The 22,077-nt window shown below is 44.7% G+C and overlaps 1 protein-coding gene across 3 annotated transcripts in view; it reads left to right on the top strand.

The window, feature by feature from the left end:
• Window positions 1-22,077, top strand: part of CACNA1E (calcium voltage-gated channel subunit alpha1 E) — a 498,615-nt gene that overhangs the window by 443,545 nt on the left and 32,993 nt on the right. For all 3 annotated transcript variants that reach the window (XM_079980995.1, XM_079980994.1, XM_079980996.1), the window contains 5 exons: window positions 515-606; window positions 4,238-4,403; window positions 5,048-5,175; window positions 15,713-15,809; window positions 19,927-20,032. In XM_079980995.1, coding sequence (XP_079837121.1) covers window positions 515-606; window positions 4,238-4,403; window positions 5,048-5,175; window positions 15,713-15,809; window positions 19,927-20,032 — 589 coding nt within the window. The remainder of the gene's footprint in view (window positions 1-514; window positions 607-4,237; window positions 4,404-5,047; window positions 5,176-15,712; window positions 15,810-19,926; window positions 20,033-22,077) is intronic.

The following is a 22,077-nucleotide window of genomic DNA, read 5'->3' as shown; positions in this document are numbered from 1 at the left end:
TAAATGAGAGATTGCCCCTTTAAAAACAAAAAAGAAGTATAGAATTCACTCTACTTTTCATTTGAAGGACCGCTTGCCAATTAGCATGATCTTGAGCAAACGCAGCCTTGAGGCAGACCTTGGAGCAGCAAACAGTTTACAAGAGGCTTTCCTTCCCATGGAATTAATGCATATTTCCATTGCCCCATGCTTGCTGCAGGTCAAAGAGACTTTGCAGGTTTCTGGCACCCTACAAAAACCTGTTAACCAGAGACAAAAGTGCCATAAGTGAACACACCGTTAGCAGTGATGGCATTTTCACGCTGCCTTTCATGTCTCTGGCTGAAAAAAGACACGAACCTCTCTTCCTCCATCTACAATTATCTCCCTTGCCCTAGTGCCATGGGACTTTGGAGGAAGTGAAATAAAGAGGTAGTCAGGACTTTGTACACTTCGTATTAACCCAACTGGGAGATTGCTGTATTTGTCGTTGTCAAATCTTCTCCACTGGGTTTTCATTTCTCTGTGCCTTCAGGTTTTTGGGAATATCAAACTGGATGAAGAAAGCCACATTAATCGTCACAACAATTTCCGCAGCTTTCTGGGCTCACTGATGCTGCTTTTCAGGTAAACTGACTTTTAACACTCATACAAGGATTCATTCCAATGTTTTAGGTTAAAATGTGACATTGCCTTTACCAGTATGATTTCAAAAAGGTTTTGGAAGCTGTTCCAGCAAATAACTGACTACGCACCTACTTGCTGCCAAGCCGAAGGATGGCATCAGTAAAGTTCCCCTTTGGGCAGCTTACCATTTTGGACTCACAGCTGTCCATGGAGGCGCAGGTTAATTCTTTGCCCAGGGCGGCTGTCTACCAGCTCCATCTGGAACGTAGGCTGGGACCCTCCCTGCCCACAGACTGTCTTGCCAGAGTGGTGCATGCTCTGGTTATCTCCCGCTTGGACAACAGCTATGCGCTCTATGTGGGGCTACCTTTGAAGGTGACCCGGAAACTGCAATTAATCCAGAATGCGGCAGCTAGACTGGTGACTGGGAGTGGCCCCCGAGACCACATAACACCAGTCTTGAAAGACCTACATTGGCTCCCAGTACGTTTCCAGGCACAAATCAAAGTGTTGGTGCTGACCTTTAAAGCCCTAAACGACCTCAGTCCTGTATACCTGAAGGAGCATCTCCACCCCCATCGTTCAGCCCGGACACTGAGATCCAGCACCGAGGGCCTTCTGGCGGTTCATTCATTGCGAGAAGTAAGGAACAGGGAACCAGGCAGAGGGCCTTCTCAGTAGTGGCGCCTGCCCTGGGGAATGCCCTCCCAGCAGATGTGAAGGAAATAAGCAGCTATCGTCTCTTTAAAAGACATCTGAAGGCAGCCCTGTTTAGGGAAGTTTTTAATATTTAATGCTGTATTGTTTTTAACACTTGATTGGAAGCCGCCCAGAGTGGCTGGGTTAGCTCAGCCAGATGGGCGGGGTATAAATAATAAATTATTATTATTATTATTATTATTATTATTACCTAGAAAGGACAGTTTGACCCCAAAGGGCTTTGTGGACAACGTGTTCGGTTTGTTCTAGCTGAACTAACAGGCAGGATTTACAAGAATTTGGATCTCCTAATGAGTTTGCAGCTGTAGTCACTTCCTAACTTTTGACTCCAGTTAACGCGGGTGGCGATGGGGTCTAAACCACTGAGCCTCTTGGGCTTGCAAATCAGAAGGTTGGCGGTTCGGATCTCCATGGTGGAGTGAGCACCCGTTGCTCTGCCCCAGCTCCTGCCAACCTAACAGTTCGAAAGCACACCAGTGCAAGTAGATAAATAGGTACCACTGTGGTGGAAAGGTAAACGCCGTTTCCATGTGCTCTGGCTTCCATCAAGGTGTCCAGTTCCACTAGAAGCGGTTTAGTCCTGCTGGCCACATCACTTGGAAAGCTGTCTGTGGACAAATGCCGGCTCTCGCCTGAAAGCGAGATGAGCGCCACAACCCCATAGTCACCTTTGACTGGACTTAACCGTCCCGGGGTCCTTTACCATTTTTTTTATCTTAATGCCAATACATGGTAAAACCATTCATTGCCAAAGTTGCAGACAAAGCTATCCTGCTAGAAAGACCCGCTTGGATCTAATTATCCATTATGTTAAGTGTCCTCCCTCTCTTCTTTCTAATGGAATGTAATCAAATCAATAAGTTAATAATGACATAATGACATCCTATGCTCAGTTTATACGTCGGCTATTTTGAAATGGCATTTGCACCAGCTTTGGAAAGCATCCTGATAATTGATGAACACAGACACACACACACACACACACACACACACACACACACAGACAGACAGACACACACAAACCCTGGGAGGTCCCTGGTCAGCATAAAAAACTTCCAAATAACTCGCCAGCTTCACTGGATGTGGAATCAATGTGGGATCTTTGTAAACTATCTAAATAATTTGTCCAGCAGTGCGGACTGTGCTTGTGTGGGTTCATTATTGCTCTCCTTCCTTGCTGCTACCACTAACACCCCTATTTGTGTGACACTACATGGTGCGCAGGGTGGATAAAAATAAATGATTTTTTAAAAAATGGATTATTATTTTTTTATTTAAATCAGATTTTTAAAATAAAATGCTTTTGGAGGAAAAATCTTTCTAAAGATAGTTTTCTGTATAACTTACATTATAGTCCAAAGGCTATTCATCAGGAAATAAGGATTTGTTTTAAGTTTTTCATGTGTGCTAAAACTCAGTCTAAGTTTTTTTAAAAAAAATTGTTTAACCACATCAGTTAACAAACATGAACACATATGCTATAATGTTATTGTTTCAGTTAAATAAATTGTTTAAATTGTTACTAGTGATTGTTTTTCTCCTTCTAATAAAGTACAGCAGAAAGGTTGTCCAAATATAAACAGTTAACTTATGGAACCTCACAATTATTTCATAATTATCTGTCTGTGTATTCCTAATAGAATAACCAAATCAGTAATTTTTGATATAACTGTAGAAACTACTCTGAAAATTTATCAGTCCAAAAATGAAACCTTCCTCTGGTTGTAAATATTAAGATTTATACCAGCAAGAATGAGACTTTCTATAAAAAAAAAAAAGATTTAAATCAAGTCTTACTGACTAGTGATTTAAATCGTGATTTAAATTGATTTGGTTTAAATCAAATCCACCCTGATGGTGCATGAACTAGGACCACTGCTTTTTTGGGACAGCAGATCCTGTTCCCCCCACCCCACCTGCCACACATAGACACCCTAAACTACCATATTTTTCGCTCCATAAAGGTAAAGGGACCCCTGGATGGTTAAGTCCAGTCGTGGCTGACTCTGGGGTTGCGGCGCTCATCTCACTTTATTGGCCGAGGGAGCCGGCATACAGCTTCCGGGTCATGTGGCCAGCATGACTAAGCCGCTTCTGGCAAACCAGAGCAGCACACGGAATCGCCGTTTACCTTCCCGCCAGAGTGGTACCTATTTATCTGCTTGCACTTTGACATACTTTCGAACTGCCAGGTGGGCAGGAGCAGGGACCGAGTTCACCCCGTTGCTGGGATTCGAACCGCCAACCTTCTGATCGGCAAGCCCAAGAGGCTCAGTGGTTTAACCCACAGCGCCACCCGTGTCCCTTTCGCTCCATAAGGCACACTTTTCCTCCTAAAAAGTAAGGGGCAATGTCTGTGCGTCTTATGGAGCGAATGTGTGGTCGATCGCCGACTCCCTTTCCGGCCCTGCCCCCTTGCCCAGGCCTCCATTGTTGAATGTTCTGCACACTGAGGCTGTTTGTTTTCCCAGCGACATCTGACTGGATGATTAGATTATCTGTCTGGAAACTGTAGAAACGGCTCCCTTTCCTTTCCTTAAGAAGCTGCAGAACTTATGAACCCCATAAGAACAGGATTTTTTCCCTTTGCAAAGTAAGCTCAACAACTTTGAGCTGATCCTAAAAAGGGGGCTTTTCCCCTTTGCAAAAGAAGCTGCTCAACTTTGAGCTGATCCCCCCCAAAAACGGGGCTTTCCCCCTTTCCTCCTCTAAAAACTAGGTGCGACTTATGGTCAGGTGCGTCTTGTGGAGCGAAAAATACGGTACTGCTGGAATCAAATCACAGTCTGCCACGATGTGGCTATGCCATCCTCTGAAGCAGCAGAGCTTGGCTGATGCAAGAAGCAATTAATTGCAAGGGATTTGGTGAATGAAGCAGTAAACTTGGAAGATGTGTTTGTTCTGCGTGCAGGAGCGCCACAGGGGAGGCGTGGCAGGAGATCATGCTTTCATGCCTGGAAGGGAAAGGATGTGAGTCGGACACCACAGCAACATCTGGGCAGAACGAGAACGAGCGATGTGGCACAAATCTGGCATATGTATACTTTGTCTCCTTTATCTTCTTCTGCTCCTTTTTGGTGAGTCCCACTTCCCTTCCCCTTTGCCCCTAATGGAATCCAGAAGGATCCTCCACATGGAACAGAGAGAGAGGATTTCGCTGTCATTGTGCCACATGCAGGAACCTGCTTGGCAGTATTTTTTCTCTCTTTTTCTCCATCTATTTATATTCCCTTCTGCTCTCTTCTGCTTACCCCTGTCCTCTTCCTCTTGTTGGATGGATGAGCCTGTCAATTTTGGTTTCTCTCAGTTCCTCATCTTTCCACACTTAAAACTCGGATTGCAGTATTTCCACATCAGTTTGCGTGTTTTTTCTTAAGGGTCTTGTGAAAATAGGTCGGGATCCTAGTTCACATTTCTCCCAACAGACACATGTTTGTTTGCAATTTTGCCTGATGCACACAGGTTTTTTGCAAGAGATTTCCCCTCATAACATACCTTTCTCTATGCCGTTTTCACTAATATTTGGAATTTAAGCACACGTTTCCCCAATGTGTGCTTTGGTTGCATCACAAAATGAATTATGAAATATGAATTTCAAAGGATGGCCACATATTTTGTAGGGACTTATAAATTTGGTAGGTTTGCATTGAAATGTGAACTGTGCCAGTTTCTCTCCAGACTTTCCTTGTTACACGTTCGTCTTGTTTCCTCCCTACATAAGATGCTGAATCTCTTTGTGGCCGTCATCATGGACAATTTTGAATACCTGACTCGAGATTCCTCCATCTTGGGACCGCATCACCTTGACGAATTTGTCCGGATTTGGGCAGAGTATGACAGAGCTGCGTGGTATGTAGGCACCCCCTGTTTTTAAGCCCTCTGCAAAATCTGTTTAGAAATGATGCCCAAGACAAACAGGAATTAACCCTTCAGGCTCCAAATGTGCCTATGAGAAGCCGCCTAGAAGTTGCATTGGAAGACGTTTTGCTTACCCAAACAATGCAGAGTTTGAGCTGGTCTGAATTAAGGGTTAAAGCTCAGGTTTTATTTATTAATATTTTCTAAGGTCAGGGTTTTCTGCATTTTTATAGTAATGGTTTTGTGAGCTGCCTCTGGGAATCCTGTGAAAAAAGAGCAGTTCCCCATTTCATGAAGCAACTGGGTCTGCCAGAGATGCACCCATGTTTCTTGCAGCAAACATGCCTGATGTGAATGACAAACAAATATCATATACTAAGCGCACTGAGGATGAGCCGTGGTCTGATCAGAGCTCTGGTGTGTGCAAGATTGTGATTTCTTTTTTGCTTTTATTGTGGCATCTTTTGGGGTCTGCAGCATGGAGGTTGCAAACAACTCCTTGCACACACTTCCACATCTGAGTGGCCACCCTCTGGCTGGTGGTCTTCACTACTCCCCCCCCCCAAAAAAAAAAAAAGTTTCAGGCATGCTTCAGAAAATATTGTTTTCTAGAATGTCTCCCTTGGGCGTTTCAACATAATTGCCTAACCCCAGTGTCCCAGTACGACAGTGCTTAGCCTGAACTGGCATTGACATTTGTTTGCCACCACAAGTAAGCTTTTGAGACCTCAGATTTCCCACCAGAGAACTTGAAAGCCTTTTTATGTTGATCTTTCTCCAAGAACTGGCTTGGACCACCCTGAGATTCCAGTCCTTTTAAAATCGGTGTGAATGTTCACAAATCTAGAAAAGCGATGGGTCCTCTCTGGAGCTCTTGCAATTCTGGAATCTCCCTAATTGCCGTGAATCTGCCTTTGCCTACCTGAAACCTAGTTTTATTGTTTTACCTGAATTCATCTAGTTTGCTGTGATCCTGATATTATTAGTTTATGGTGCGTGACCTTTTGTATTTTTTCGGCCATAGTTCTTTCTTCCTTTGCAATGGTGTAAATCAGTGGTGTCCAATCTTTTTTCAAAGAGGGCCAGAATGGATGAAGTGAAGGACCGCGAGGATTGAAGTTGTTGAGGGTCATTACCCCAGGAAATGAACTGCCACAGGGCCAGAATAAACTGACCGGTGGGCCAGATTAGGCCCCTGAAACGAACTTTGGATATGCCTGATGTCAAGCCTTGAATGTAACACAGAATATGGGTTGTAAAGAGCAGTTGATATTGATTATCACCTTTGAAATCAGAGCTGAAACACACAGGAAAAATTCTCAACACTGTGGCTCTCATTAGGCTATTCCACTTTGCCATACACATTGGGGGTTGTATCTTTTAAATGTCCCCATATATAAAAGATTTCTGCACATAGAAATCTAGAACATCAGGAACTATTGCCTTAATACGCTACATTTGTGTATGTAGCTATATTATTATTATGGAGGATCATTCAAACATATGGTCCCTTACCATCAGCCTGAAGTGGTAAATACCAGCAAAACCCATCACACACAATGAAGGATGCTTGAGCCCACCTTTAAAAGTAAACTGATCCAATTTACATTTCCTGAACTAATTCATGAATTGGAATGCAGCTATCCTTTGGTTTTTGCACTTCTCCAAATATTTAGTCTCCAAAAAGTGCCAAAAATTGTATTTTAGGCTCAAGTGGATATAAAAATGTGCATTTTGAATTAAGATGTGTACAAAAAATGCATGTCTTAAAACTTTGTTTTCTTGTGGCGGTGTTTTGTTTTTGGTTTTTTAAAGCAGAATATTTCAGTAATGGGAAGCATTTTGCATAGGCAATTAGGACAGGCATATTTTTAGACCGGTCTAAAAATGTTTTTAAATAAGTAAGTAAACAAATATTGTGGCATTGGGTACTCATTGGCAAGAGCCTACTTATCAAATAGCACGGCCATGGGGAACCTCCAGTCCATATGCCTAAATCAGGTGCAGCAAGGCTCCTAAGCCACACCCACCTGTCCCACACGTGACATCATATGTGATGTCATAGATGACATCATAGTAGCTCATTGGTAGCAGCTGCAGACCCAACTGGGAATGCCTGCACTCAATTCAATGGCTGCAATGGGCACCAACTGCAAACCCCACTTTGGGCAGGGATCTGCTCTGCTTGAGAGCGCCAGTCTCAGAAGGGCTTTCCTGGCGGAGCTCAGGACCCAGCTCACCAGCTTTATTCTGTTTCCCACCCCAAAATACCTTGTGAAAAAATAGGAATAAACACATTTGTATTTAAGGTCCCATAGGCAAGCATATCTACTCTTCTGAGCTCTGTATCTGCTTTTAGTAGCTGTCAACCTTCCCTTTTTTTGCGGGAAATTCCCTTATTTCAGCGCTGTTTCCCGCTACTATCCTGGATTGTTAGATATCCCATAGACTGTCTCCAGGACAGGTGAGGCTGCTGATCCCTTATTTTCAAATCCGAAAGTTGACAGCTATGGTAGCATCAGGCTGTTCTTTTCATGGCGCAAGCTCATTTTGAGCAGGAATGTCAAATTTTCTTGAACAATTAAGGAGTTGATAGGATTAGGTAGGGTTTGGACAAAAGGGGAAATAATAGTTGGCTTTTTCTTGGGGGAGGGGTAATCGGGGTGTAAATTAAGGTTACCAGACATCCCTGTTTCCTGGGGACAGTCCCCAGATTTACAAATCAGTCCCCATACAAAATCCATTGAAGTTGAAAAGTGTCCCCGAATTCACTGAAAAAAATCTGGTAACCTTAGTGTAAACATAAAAATTGGTTTTCCTTTTCTTACCTTGCCCCCTCAGACTCTGAATTTCCTACTGCTATTCCCCTAGCAGTCTTGCACTTTGCTAAGACTTTCTTTTTGAAAGTTGGCATTGCTGTGAGAAGTCAGGATTATTGGATATCCGCCTTCATATTTGGCACACATTTGCTTAATCGGTCTATTTAAAAAAACAATGTGATGATTGTGTTTCTGAATTAAAGTGGTAATTTTCAGAAACAACAAACAGGGGTGAGGAGCCTGCGTCCAAATTTCCATCCTCCCTGACCATTGTCTATGTTGGCAGGGGCTGATGGGAGTTGAGACCACAGGTTCTGCACCTCGCAAGCCACGATAGGCCAATTCTGCAACCCATGGCTGGAAATTTGGTTCTCTCTGGGGTGATACAATTGCCTTTGGGCTGTAACATGTCCCATGACTGTGTCCCCACATACACAAAATGTACGTCTGCATACAAAACTAGCATATCAGCGAGAAGGGCTCTGTAGCCTGGTTTTCTCCCTGATATTCTGGCTTTCTGTCTGGTCAGATACAGATATATTTGTGTGGGTAGTTTTTTACATGAGAATCAGGGCACCTCCGTGAGAAACAGGCCAAAGTGGGGAAACAGGATTAAATAGGAGCTCCAATGTGAACTTCTTCACACCTCTCCTATAGTTTTCCACAGAGAAGCAAATGGGTCATTTGCCAGATAGGAAAACTGTCGAAGGAATGGGAAGAGAATGAGAAGATTAAAGTCAGATTTCACTTTGAAAAGTGGAAAGAGTGGGGATCTCCTCGCACATCTCAAAAAAGCTTTTTCTTGTACCAGGGATTTGGCTTGCAGTGGCCTCACCCCCACCATTAAATAGATTTGCCACGTTCTGATAACTTTTGATCTGTGGCTCCTTGTCAGGAATTACGGGGTACCATTAGATTGTTCTGTTACTGCACAATACTGTCTAGCTGCGATGGACTGCAGGCTTGGATTCAGTCTCACTTTTCTCACGGTGCAACTCTGAGCAACTTGTTTACATTTCCTCACAAAACTTTCCGCTTTCGGAAAATGGGAACGAAACCGATTTAGCACCTCCAGAAAGGTGTTTTTTAAAATAATAGTAAAGTGTGTTGACTTTATTTAAATAACCAGCTTTGCAAAACTCTTCTGGCTGATCCAGGGATGAGTGTCTGTATATGGGCTAAGATCTGCTAATTCGTGGCAGACTGCTGCATCTTTTCTCAGCCTCAGTTCGAGACAACTTTGACCCTTTCGTACTCACTTTGTTGACAAATGGGATGGGATCCAACACTGTAGAACCAACCTTCCCAGTCAGAGCAGTAGCTATCTTTTCCACAGGCCGCTCAGAGCTTTTTCCGAGCTGGAGACGGAAGGGGAAAGTTGCACAAATCTGGTGCCATCAGTTAGTTTTGCACTTGCATCCTCTTCCCCGTTTCCTGAGCAGCCCTATTAACGCACCTGTGCTTCCTTTCCAGTGGCAGGATCCTGTATAAGGATATGTACACATTAGTACGGGTGATCTCGCCTCCTCTGGGCCTGGGAGAGAACTGCCCCTACAGGGTGGCGTACAAGGTTTGCCTCCCAATCCCCAGCCACAACCCGGCAATGGGAACATCCTGTTAAACCCCTCCTTCCCGACCCTCTGCTCTGCCACCACTGCTCCTCATCAGGCATTGCTTTAACCTGAGTTTAAAGAGATCCACACCCTTTCAGAACCAGCAGCTGTTGGGCCAGGAAGGGATGGGGAGGGGAGAGAAGGCTTTGGTTTGTCTGCCTAAGCTGCAAATTCATTCTGGTCCTCTAAAGGTTTTCCTTCCTTTCTTTTCTTTTGTGGGTTGTGTCTCCTGCGCACGGATAATACACCCGGGAAGCACGACCTTTGCCTCTCGGATCAGAGCCCTCTCTGATGGCACATCTTTTATCTTCCGAGTGGGCATTGCTATTGCTCTTTAACCAGTGCGGCTACAAAAAAAAAATATGCAGGAGAAAATGCGAGGCAAGAGGTTGAGGGACAAAAAGCAAAGCGAGGAGGACATGGGGAGAAAGATGTCGTCACCAGAGACTCAGTTGTGAAGGTGTTACAGTTTTAAGCACAGCAGCTCTGGTTATTGAATCTTGCACTGTTTCTGACCCTCCAGAGTAATGCCATTGGGGTTCACGATGTATCTCCTAAGAGTGCTATTCAGTTTGCCAGACTCAACATCCTGATTTATGCCCAGCTCTCGGTGACATCTGCTGTACCTTGAAGGCTCATACAGCTGGCTACTCCTCAGCCAAAATGTTTTAAAACCCCACTCAACAAAGAAAACCAGCATGTCAGATGATAGAAGGCTAATCTAGAAGAACCCTTGCCCTCAATATCTAATTTTCTGTGTGGAAGGAATATTTTTTTTTTGTATGAAAGAACATTCTATCTCCCATGCAGTCTGAAGTGATGCAGATTTCCATCTTAGTAAGACCTAGGCCCTAATGAATGTTTATTTGAAAGTATTGCCCATTGTGGCTATCTCTATTTTCCCTACACACACACACACACACACACACACACACACAAAAATGTCAAATTCTTATTTTTTTGACCTGTCAGATTCTTTGAAAGCATTTAGACTGTTCTTATATTTTTGCAAATTACAAGCTTTGATCACTTATATTTCTTGAGAGCTTCGGCTGTTTATTGTTTGCAAGTCATTGGCAGTAAATAATGGTTTCAACCTTCATTATGCCAAGGAAAAAACCACTCAGTTTAGATGAGGACTAGGATTAAAGTTTGTTCCATCCCTTGTAGTTGAGTAAACTTCAAAATAAATAAAAAAAAATGAAATCTAAGCTGTCATCTCCATAAGGGAAGCTGCAAAAGAACCTCAGATTCGTGTGTTATTCCTTTGCCAGTTCCAAAACTCATTCTTGAAACCCACTCGCAATGATTTCTATTGTGATTTAACAAATGACAGCCAAGATAGATTAACCTTACAGAATAATTAACTCTGTAAGTTTAGCAAGTGTTCAGCCTCCACATAAATACGTCACTGATTATTTTCATGGTGACATTATGTGTAATATACTCTTATTACACATGTGCTAGAGTGAATCATTTTGTCTAAAATAAGACATAAGCTGTAGTGTATAAGCAAAAACAACAACTTTTGGCACTGGTATCAATGGCAAACGGTTACCAAATTTTGTCTGGTATAAACAGCTGTCTGTAATACTGTTGTGCAGTGTAAATGGAACCCCTTCGCAGCCCTGAAAAATAAACAAACCAGTCATTCTTTGTTTCCTTTTGCTTTTAAGTCCTCCTCACCATTGCATTCTGGGGCTAAAGACGTCTAAGAAACAGCATCTTTCGTTCACTAGACACATCACCTAGTAATGTTGAGGTTGTTTAGGAAGCCCTTGTCTGAGACATATTTCATTCTTTCCTTGGTCTGAAATCTGCCGCAGGTACAGTACAATCGTTCCATCATGTTCAAAACAAATAGGCTTCTACTTCAGTGTGTCCCTTTTAATAAAGAGCTGTTTCAAGAGACATGGCTATGAGAAACCTTGCCTTTGAGAAAATACAGGAATTGCCGCTCATGGGCCAATGTGCTTCACAAATCACAACAATGCATCTTTGCAATACGTTAATGTTTGGGATCGTCCTTCATGGTTCTTGCACTGCTTCCCTCGGCGAGGGAAGAACATGTGGTAGCAGCCCATGTTTTCTTTTTGCACCAGATGCCTGGGTCTTAAAACACATCTTTCATAGCTAAATCAAATCTTTTGTTGCCTTTCTGTACTCATGCAGTTCAGTTTCAGAAAGCATTAGAACTTACTGCATTCCATGGTTGACACTCACAACCCATAGTGAGTTTACGGAGCTGCCTTTTGATCATGAAGAGATAATAGAAATCATGTAGGTTTTCTCCCAACTTGGCAGCAACAGCAAGAACAATCGGTTACAGTCATCAAAAGATCATTGGGCAAGTTGACAGTTACCTGTGTAGCATTTACTGTGCAAAGGACCAAGGCTTGGCCAGATTTTCACTGGCATTTTGGCTTTTTTACCATTTTGGAAGAAAAAGGCTTTTATCCAAATACTTGCCGTTTTTCTATAGTCATGAAAATCCAATTGCCCTTAGATTTCAACTTCACTTGTTCCACAGTCGATTGCCATCTCAGTCCCCACAATGTCCTGTCCTTCTGTTTCTCACAAGATTCTACTGCAAGGTCTCAGAGCTATGATTTAGTTCATTGCTCACCACAAAATTATATATAATTCCCTGTTTGAAATGTTTCGCTCAGGGCTACAGACCTAATATCTGGGGGAGGGAGAAGTAAATCAGATTTGAAAGTATCTGTCTTACTTTGAAACTAGCAGTTTTTAGGGAGAGAGCATTTCAAGGCCTGTCCTTGGATAAAAACAGCAACAAGCGAAGCTCCCCTCAAATGTAGAAGTTCCCGTAAAAACTGTTTTCATGATGCACAAGCCACCAGAAGGACTGCCTAGACATGTTAAATAAAGGGCCCATGTTTAAAATGGGGGAAGGTGGACATTATGAGGAAACTGAGACAACAGCATACAAATGATCAAGTACAAGACAAACAAAAAACAAGAAAACAAGAAATTAAGAAACTTGAGAGTCCCATGGACTGCAAGAAGATCAAACCTATTCATTCTGAAGGAAATCAGCCCTGAGTGCTCACTGGAAGGACAGATCGTGAAGCTGAGGCTCCAATACTTTGGCCACCTCATGAGAAGAGAAGACTCCCTGAAAAAGACCCTGATGATGGGAAAGATGGAGGGCCCAAGGAGAAGGGGACGACAGAGGACGAGATGGTGGGATAGTGTTCTCGAAGCTACCAGCATGAGTTTGACCAAACTGCGGGAGGCAGTGGAAGACAGGAGTGCCTGGCGTGCTCTGGTCCATGGGGTCACGAAGAGTCAGATACGACTAAACAACAACGAATGACCTCTACAAATAATACAGTTAATGTAGATGTAGCTCTTAATGTGCTCATATTTGTTTAGTTCAAAGATAAAAGGAAGGCCTTTGGAGCAAGTTCAAAGACCTGACTTAGGAAATAGGAGGCAAGTTCCCAGTAGCAGAAGTTCCCAGTGTCTCTTTCTGGGAACACAGGAGAAATGCCTAGCTTTCCACTTTGAGAAGCCCTTTCTAAGCACCTTGGGATAGTTTTCTCCTGTATCATTCATTCTTTCTTTCTCTATCTGTCTGTCTCATCTGCAAGCTAGTAAGAGCATCCATGATGAGAATATGGAGAAGTGGTCTTTATTCTTCTTCTCCACTGATCCCCATACTTAGAACCACAGAACCACAGCATTGTAGAGTTTCAAGGGACCCTGAGGGTCATCAATTCAACCCCCTGCAATGCAAGAATATCAACTGAAGCATCCATGACAGGTGGCCATCCAACCTCTGCTTAAAAACATCCATGGAAGGAGAGTCCACCGCCTTCCAAGGAAGTCTCTTGGACTGTCAAACAGCTTCTACAGTCAGAAAATTCCTCCTAACGCTTAGTCAGAATCTCCTTTCTTGTAACTTGAAGCCGTTGGTTCAGGTCTTACTCTCCAGAGCAGGAAGAAACCAATCATGTTCCCTCTTCCATGTGGCAGCCATTTAGATATTTGTAGATGGCTATCGCATCTTCTCTCAGTCTCCTGGGGAAAAACCATACCCAACTTCCTCAACCATTCTGCATAAGGCTTGGTTTCTAGACCCTTGATCATCTTGGTTGCCTTCCTCTGCACAATATCCTTCTTAAATTGTGGTGCCCAGAACTGAACACCATACTCCAGGTGTGCTCTGACCAAGGCAGAATAGCATGGTGCTTTTACTTCCTTTGATCTGGACACTAGACTTCTGTTGATAGAACCTAGAATAGCATCAGCTTTTTTTTGCTCCTGCATCACACTGTTACCTCATGTTAAGCTTGTGGTCCACCAAGACCCATAGATCCTTTATACATGTCCTACTAGTAAGCCAGGTGTCCCCATCCTATATTTGTGCATCTGTTTTTTCCTGTCTAAGTGCAGAACCTTACATTTGTCCCTGTTGTTAGGTTGGGCTCAGTCCTTCAATCTGTTGAGTACATATCGTGTCCCGATTCTGTCTTCTGTGGTATTAGATGCACCTCCCATTTCCGGTGACATCCGCAAATTTGTTGAGCGTCTTCTCAATTCCTTCATCCAAGTTGTTTATAGAGACAACAACAACTAGCCCTGGGCACGTTTCACTTTTTCCCAGGAAGATGAGGAGGAGCTTAAAGATTCCAAACGAAGCCCCCAAGTCCGTAGTTGTGCCTTTTCTACTGGATTCTAAGCCCACGTAGCTGTTCTCCATGAAACTCTTATGCATAGGCTGATAAGATGCTGCAATGAGAAAGTTACAAAATAGGAAGTACTAGCCAGGGAGTAGATTCAGGTAGGTAGCTGTGTTGGTCTGGCACAGTCAAAATATATGAAAAAATTAAAAATTGTCCAGTAGCACCTTAGAGACCAACTAAGTTTGTTCTTGGAGCAAACTTGAGAGCCAGTGTGGTGTAGTGGTTAAGAGCGGTGGACTCGTAATCTGGGGAACCGGGTTCGCGTCTCCGCTCCTCCATAAGCAGCGGCTGGGTGACCTTGGGCTAGTCACACTTCTCTGAAGTCTCTCAGCCTCACTCACCTCACAGAGTGTTTGTTGTGGGGGAGGAAGGGAAAAGGAGATTGTTAGCCGCTTTGAGACTCCTTCGGGTAGTGATAAAACGGGATATCAAATCCAAACTCCTCTTCTTCTTCTTGGTATAAGCTTTCGTGTGCACGCACGCATCTTCAGATAGCCAGGGGGTGTCCTTTACGGTTACTTTAGAATGCGGGGAGCACAAATGAACCCTGAACCTCAGAAGGCCAAAACAGCTGCCTCTGCCAAGACTCTTTAAACTCCAACCAGGTGAAACTTGAAGCCGCATGTGAGAAAGAACCGGGGGGCGGGAAGAGCATGGCATGTAGAATTTTCGTCCTGCTTTTCTTTTCTTAGCCACTTAGCATGCCTTTGCACCAGTGCATGGTGGGAAAGTTCTCCATCCCCAGGGCTGGATGGAAGCAAAAGAAACACATTCCTTTGAGCCTGGTTCACTGCCCTCCTATGCAAGACGATGCTTTCCGGTTGCATAGGCACTGCCAGAGGTGGGCAGTACATACCACTTCAGCCACGGGTTATGCCACAACATGAATCTTAGGGCAGGACTTGGTGAGGAAGAAAGCAGGCTCTGCCAACAGCTCGGGTCCTGCCCATTCTCTGACGTCTGCACCACCATAGCCTGAATAACCCTTTGTTGGAGTGTTGTGTATCTTGATTTATATACCACTTGCACACAGTCCTGGGAACGAGGTGGGGCAATGGCACGACACCTGCAAGGGGAAACCGGCCGTACGAAACCAACGCCAGCCAATATGTATGGGAAGGCTGGCAAAACACGCCGGTGCCATTCTTGGGTCTGTGTGAGGGGCGATATAAATCCACATCAGCACAGGCTGTCATGTATGATTTGCATTGATTAATGGGTTTCCTGTTCTTTTCCTGTTTTGTCTGTTCTTTTCTCTCTTCTGTTCCCTGTGTTCTGTTTTGTTTGGGGGCATTTTTGGGGTCTCTGGGAATGCCTTGTTTTTCTTCCTTTCGTTCCTCTGCATCTTCCTCCCCTTCCCCTTGTCCTCTTTCCCCTCCATGACCAGTGGCCGCATCCATTACACTGAGATGTATGAAATGCTGACTCTCATGTCCCCACCACTAGGCCTCGGGAAGAGATGTCCCTCCAAAGTTGCTTATAAGGTAGAACAAACCCTTCTTTCCTTTATGGGCTGCTGGTCAGTGAGAAATGGGGGACGCATTAGCATGGGATGGGAGTGCGGGTGGCTGACCGTATGGGGGGGAAAGGAAAGACTATTTGTTTTTTTATGGCTACCGAATGCTCACAAACCATTAAGTACTGGTCTGCTTGCACACTACGAAATACTTACCTGCCACACAAGGTGCGATACTCTGCAATGGAAGCATGGCTGTTATAGGAGAGGAATGTATGTAATGTCAGTGTAACTAAAGTGAGCCTGAAAGCTAAGGTGATCCCTTTTCAGCGTAGGAGACCCACAGTGGTCATCTTTAATATAACTCCCAGAGATAAAAATGTAGTTACTGTAATGCAGGCATAGGCAAACTCGGCCCTCCAGATGTTTTGGGACTACAACTCCCATCATCCCTAGCTAACAGGACCAATGGTCAGGGATGATGGGAGCTGTAGTCCCAAAACATCTGGAGGGCTGAGTTTGCCTATGCCTGCTTTAATGTAATGGAGGAGGAATCTTTGGAATTAAGCTCTTGCAAATACCGTATTTTTCCGTGTATAAGACTAGGTTTCCCCCCTAAAAATAATGTCAAAAATTAGGGGGTGTCTTATGCACAGATTCATCTCTCCCCTCCCCATTTTCTTAAATCTGAGTCCCCCCAAACAGGGGGTGTCTTATACATGGGGGTGTCTTTTATAGATGGAAAAATACGGTAATTTTTAGCTAGTACACGTAGTTATTATGCTATCGGTTCCGAAAAACAGAGAGATTCACAATAAAGTATGAGAGGCTTTAGATTAGCGGTAGAGCAAATGTTTTGTATGCAGAGGATCCCAGTTCCACCTGCCCCCTCCGGTTCAAAGCCCTTTGGGATCTGAGATCGTAGAAACCCACTGTTGTACAAAGTGAATGTTACTGGGTTAATGGGCCAGGAGGCCTGACGCCGTAAAAGGTTTACACAAATCCTTCTGTGTGTTGAAAGACCATGTGGAAGAGCTCACAGGGCCACAATTTCTAGGCAGGCGCACTTCTGCCACACTCCTTCCACATCTCTGTGTTTAACAGATGTCAGAAGGCGTTTTATATGCATGCAGGTGTACATGAGCAGAAATCCTCCCTGCTCAACTGTTTCATCTGCACCTGCTTAGAACACCTTCTGCCATCTGATGGGAGGATGTGTTTTTCAGCACATTTATGGGGCATTTATGTTAACTCTCTGAAAATAAGTCAGCTTGCAGCAAGATGGTTCGTTATATTAGAAGAAGTTCTGATTATGCAACGTTCGTTAAGCAATGTAGGGCTGTGGTCCTCAGCATGCTTGCATGGGAATAAGCACTGTCAAGCTCATTGGGACTTAATAGCAGGGAGGTGAGGACCTGCGGCCCTCCAGATTTGTTCCTGTCAGCCCCACTAGCTTGACCAATGAACAGGGATGATGGAAACTGTAGTCCAACAACATCTGGAGAGCCATAGATTCCCCACCTCTGGTGAGTAGCGTTGCATAGCTGTTGACATCCATCTGTCTCAAGTGACAATGGAGTGCGCCTCCAGGGGTGAAGAGAATCTGCAAGAGAATCACAGCACCTGCTGTGGCTGCAGAGACTGGTAACTTGTCACCAAGTTACCAAGCTGCCTCCCGTCGCGTTTCCCAGTACGTTTGCAAGCAAAATTCAAAGTGTTGGGGCTGACCTCTAAAGCCCTAAACAGCCTTGGCCCAGTATACCTGAAGGAGCATCTCCACCTCCATCGTTCAGCCTGGACACCGAGGTCCAGCTCCGAGGGCCTTCTGGCAGTTCCCTCACTGCGAGAAGTGAGGTTACAGGGAACCAGGCAGAGTGGCACCCGCCCTGTGGAACACCCTCCCACCAGATGTCAAAGGAAAAAAACAACTACCAGACTTTTAGAAGACATCTGAAGGCAGCCCTGTTTAGGGAAGCTTTTAATATCTGAAGGACTATTATATTTTAATATTTTGTTGGAAGCTGGCCAGAGTGGCTGGGGAAACCCAGCCAGATGGGCGGGGTATTATTATTATTATTATTATTATTATTATTATTATTATTATTCTGCATTAGCAGCACTGAAGTGACCTCTCTAGGGTACAAGTCTAGCCAGTGTTCATGGAGGTCCTGGGTTGCCCAGGAGACAAGACCCCACTCTCAGCCTCACTTATGTTGTCCAAAGGAAAGCAGAGCAATACATTTGACACTAGCTTGTTTGCAGGAGTTGCCAGAAGGAGGCGCAGAAGACGTCATCCAGCTGTCTTAGGGACTCCATTCCAGATTTCTGCAGGGTTTACTCCTTAACCTCTTCCTCTCCCAAAGATGTCCGGCAAGGCAGCAACTATCTGCCTGAGAAGAGTTGAAAACTGAAACCTTCCAGAACATGACCCTTCTAATTCTCCCATTCTATGATAACCAGCTAGCTCAATAAAATATACTATCTTTTTACAGTCCCGAATGGCATATATTTAGTTCCCTTGTGTTGGGCCATATGGAAAACTAACTATAAAGATTATAGGCAGTCGCTCTGAAAACGTGCAGCTCAATCTGTGTTGACTAATGGAAATAGAAGAAGGCTGTAGAAGGAGCATGAAATATTCACCAAGCTGAATTGTCTTCAGTGGAGCTCATGACTTAAAAATTGCATGGTTCAGTCATGCAGCCTAGATGGCCAAAAACACCCACCTCTGAAGCTGAGCCAGAAAGTGTTGTGTGATGTTCGGAGTAGCATTCCTTCAATCCTTGTTAGTAACAGAAGGAATTTGCAGACCAGGTTCTTGGAGACCATGATCTGGTGAGAGAAGGCACCATTCTGGAAATTCTGGCATCCTGTGTGCATTCGAAGGGTTGCAGCCGAAGCTTCAGGACTTAGACACGTTTGAGTGCAGATTGTACAAGAGAGGACTGCTGAAAATATATCCTTTAGCCATTCAGATTTGCCTGTTCAGATTAGCCAGGATTTTACCGTATTTTTCACTCTATAAGATGCACCAGACCACGACACACCTAGTTTTTGGAGGAGGAAAACAAGAAAAAATATATTCTGAATCTCAGAAGCCAGAACAGCAAGAGGGATCGCTGCGCAGTGAAAGCAGTGATCCCTCTTGCTGTTATGGCTTCTGGGATAGCTGCGCATCCTTCATTCGCTCCATAAGACGCACACACGTTTCCCCTTACTTTTTAGGAGGAAAAAAGTGGATCTTATAGAGCAAAAAATATGGTAGTTTCTGTTCATGGCAGCGCTTACTTGCACTCACACTCACCTGTTGCTAGAAGCACACAAGGTGGAAAAAACATATTGCACAAACGGAAGCATGTTTACTACTTTTGAGCCTGAATTTCACCTAATGGTTTTGGGTCAATGGTGGCTCCGAAAGGACCAGAACGAGGTTGGGTGAATAGGTGTGGCAGGGGAAGCACAGAACGATATACAAAGCAGTCTGTACACTCTGGGAAGTGGATTTGGCCATTTCACTCTCCCCTCCTGGGGGTAAAAGGAGCATGACTTACCCACTCCTGCCTTGGTCATCAGTTTTTCTTCATTTGCACCCGCTCTCTCTCTCTCTCTCCTCCCGCTTCAGACTCGAGATGAGTTCAAGCCATTGCATGGGCAATCATGTTCTGCCAAGCATAATCTTTCTTCTGAAATAAATTAAACGCAAACTCAAAAAGGGGGCGCCAGGATGTAGCTGGGTAGCAAGTTTATCACAGAGAGGCCTGAGTTTGTATCCTGGGATGCAAGATTCAACAAAATCGGGGGAGGGGGCAAGAGACAAAATGGCTCTGAAAAAGATGGAGATACAGATCCCCTGGGGCTGTCTCTCCTTTGCAAAGTCCTATTTCTTGCTCCAAGTCAGTAAAACGACATGTAGGCTTAACAAGATGAATAAAAATGGCAAAAGACAGCAAGCAGGCACACTGGGGGGGGGGGACGTGATACCAGCTGGGGGGGGATGGAGGGGGCGATCCTTGCCCTCCTTTTTGGCTATCCTACTTGATGCATTCTAAGCCCCCTTTTCTCGTGTCTCCCTGATACGTTTTTCGATATTGTTTTCTGCCTGCTTCCCCCCACCTCCGCTTCCCCACCCCCACTCTCTTGTACAGAGGCTGGTCCTGATGAATATGCCGGTGGCCGAGGACAACACCGTCCATTTCTCCTCCACCTTGATGGCGCTCATTCGAACAGCTTTGGACATTAAGATTGCTAAAGGTAAAGCAGCGGGGGCAGGGGGCCGAGATGGAACAGCCAGAGGGGCCCGTGGTTGGGAATCTTGCCAATCATCCAACGCCTGAGAATCTTGCAGAAAAGAAACTGTTTCGGCAGTCTACTCCATATCCCTCACACTTCAGAAATGGTTGGGCGAATATAAAGGCTGTGTACAGGCTGTACCTTTAAAGTACATGGCCACCCTCAAAGAATTGTGGGAAGTGTAGTTTGCCCACCACCGAGCTACAGTTCTGAGCATCCTTAACCAGAGGCATAGCAAGGTCAGGGGGTACCCGGTGTGGAAAATTTCTTGTCCCTTCCCACCCCCACCCCCCACATTCAAACTATTAAAAGATGGAAAAATAAGATACAGTCGCAACTGTTATTTTCTGGTTTATTTACTGAACATTGTGAGCATAAGCAGCTTTGGCTTAGCAGCCCAGGAGGTCGTCCACATGCGCCCCGGAACCTCGGCCTCTGCAGGCCACCTCAGTGGCCCAAAAAACCCAACTGCTGCTGGCGGGGGAGCTAAGGAAGTCGGCCTCAGCAGCATCAGCCCTTGCCTTGCCTTCGCCGCACCCCCAGCCTTAGCTGATTGGCCAGTTGGGTTGGGGGCAGTGTGAACGTCTCAAGGCAAGGAGGGTGGCAGGAAGCTTCCGGGACCCGGAAAGCCCCGCCCACCTCACAGAGACGAGCTTCAATAAGTTTAGTTTTAAAATACTTATTTTTTCCAGTTTGTCACTCCCCTCAGCAGTGGCACCCGGGGCGACCCGCCCCTACCGCACCCCCTTCCTACACCACTGTCTTTAACAAACCACAGTCCCCAGGATTATTTATGTGCTTTAAATGTGTGGTATGTACACACCCAAGCACGACATTTTAAGAGCAGCAAAGTACATTCCCAGCCCCTGTGACATACCTACCTTTTTTCCCAGCCCTGGGACAAGCACCAGTAAATCAGTTCTCCAGATATTCAGCATAAATTAGGAACACACTGGCCCTTTTTCTCTTATAGATGTGATGGATGCCTATTGGCTTGTCACTTCCTGCGGGCGCTGAAATAGTAGGGCATCTGTCTTCACATGTTGTTTAGGAATATCCGCAAAGCTTTTGCTTAGCTTCTCCCAGGGCTTCACAACTTTTCCATTCTCAATCTGACCTAAAAACTACTGACACTGAAAGCGGGAGGCTGGTGACAGCAGGTCTGTGTGGGATGGCTTTAGGATCAGAATCTGAATGGAGCCACCAGGATCAGCTTTTTGGGATTAACAGAAGGCTTGTGTGGGTTGCAGTAGGCCTGGTATCTTAAATGAGGGACCGACAGTGTGTATAATAAGATAATTTTGAAAGTTGTATGTAGGACTTATGTAGGGGGGGTGAGTAGATTTCCTGCATTATTGACACCAACGTGTCTTAATTCCCAACCATTTGAATTTTACTTGCAACTCAGAAAGAACTGTTGGTTTTGATAGCTGTTGCAGCTTTCTGAAGCTTTCCTGTATGTGAAAGGATCTAATCTGGAGGGGGAAAAACATTTCTGCCCTGCAGGTTGGGAGGTGGAAATTAGTTTTGGCAGGGATGCCGGGACTCGACCCCTGCAGAGCTAAACTTGCCAGACCTTTGCTAAATGAAGACAAGTTATTGTCAGGAGCTCGTCCTACACTCAGGTAGGACCCTGACAGAGATACATACCTGACTGGCATGTTCTCTCCCTCCTGGTCAATTGTTCAGGAGCTTCAAAAGCTTTCTTTAGCCTGAACATCACAGTGACGGATGCCAACAGACACCGGCACATTTAGGGATCTGCAGAGTCTTTGCAGCTTGCGTAACAGACCTCAGCAACTCAGCATTTTGGCTAATCTACTTTATTTACATATAAACACACACGGAGCACTGCAACATGACTCCCTCTCTCTCTAGCATCAGACAGCAAAGAGAAAGAACAAAGGTCAATAGTCCCACTTCACGGAACACAGTAACACAAACATCCTGTCTCCGCCACTTCCCACTCTGTGGAGTCAAAACATATACCGTCATATGATAGACAA

The sequence above is a fragment of the Podarcis cretensis genome (genome assembly GCF_951804945.1).
Source record: "Podarcis cretensis genome assembly, chromosome: 6".
NCBI classification, from domain to species: Eukaryota; Metazoa; Chordata; class Lepidosauria; order Squamata; family Lacertidae; genus Podarcis; species Podarcis cretensis.
Note: the sequence above shows the minus strand (reverse complement) of the source record. Positions and strands in the feature narration are given on the sequence as shown.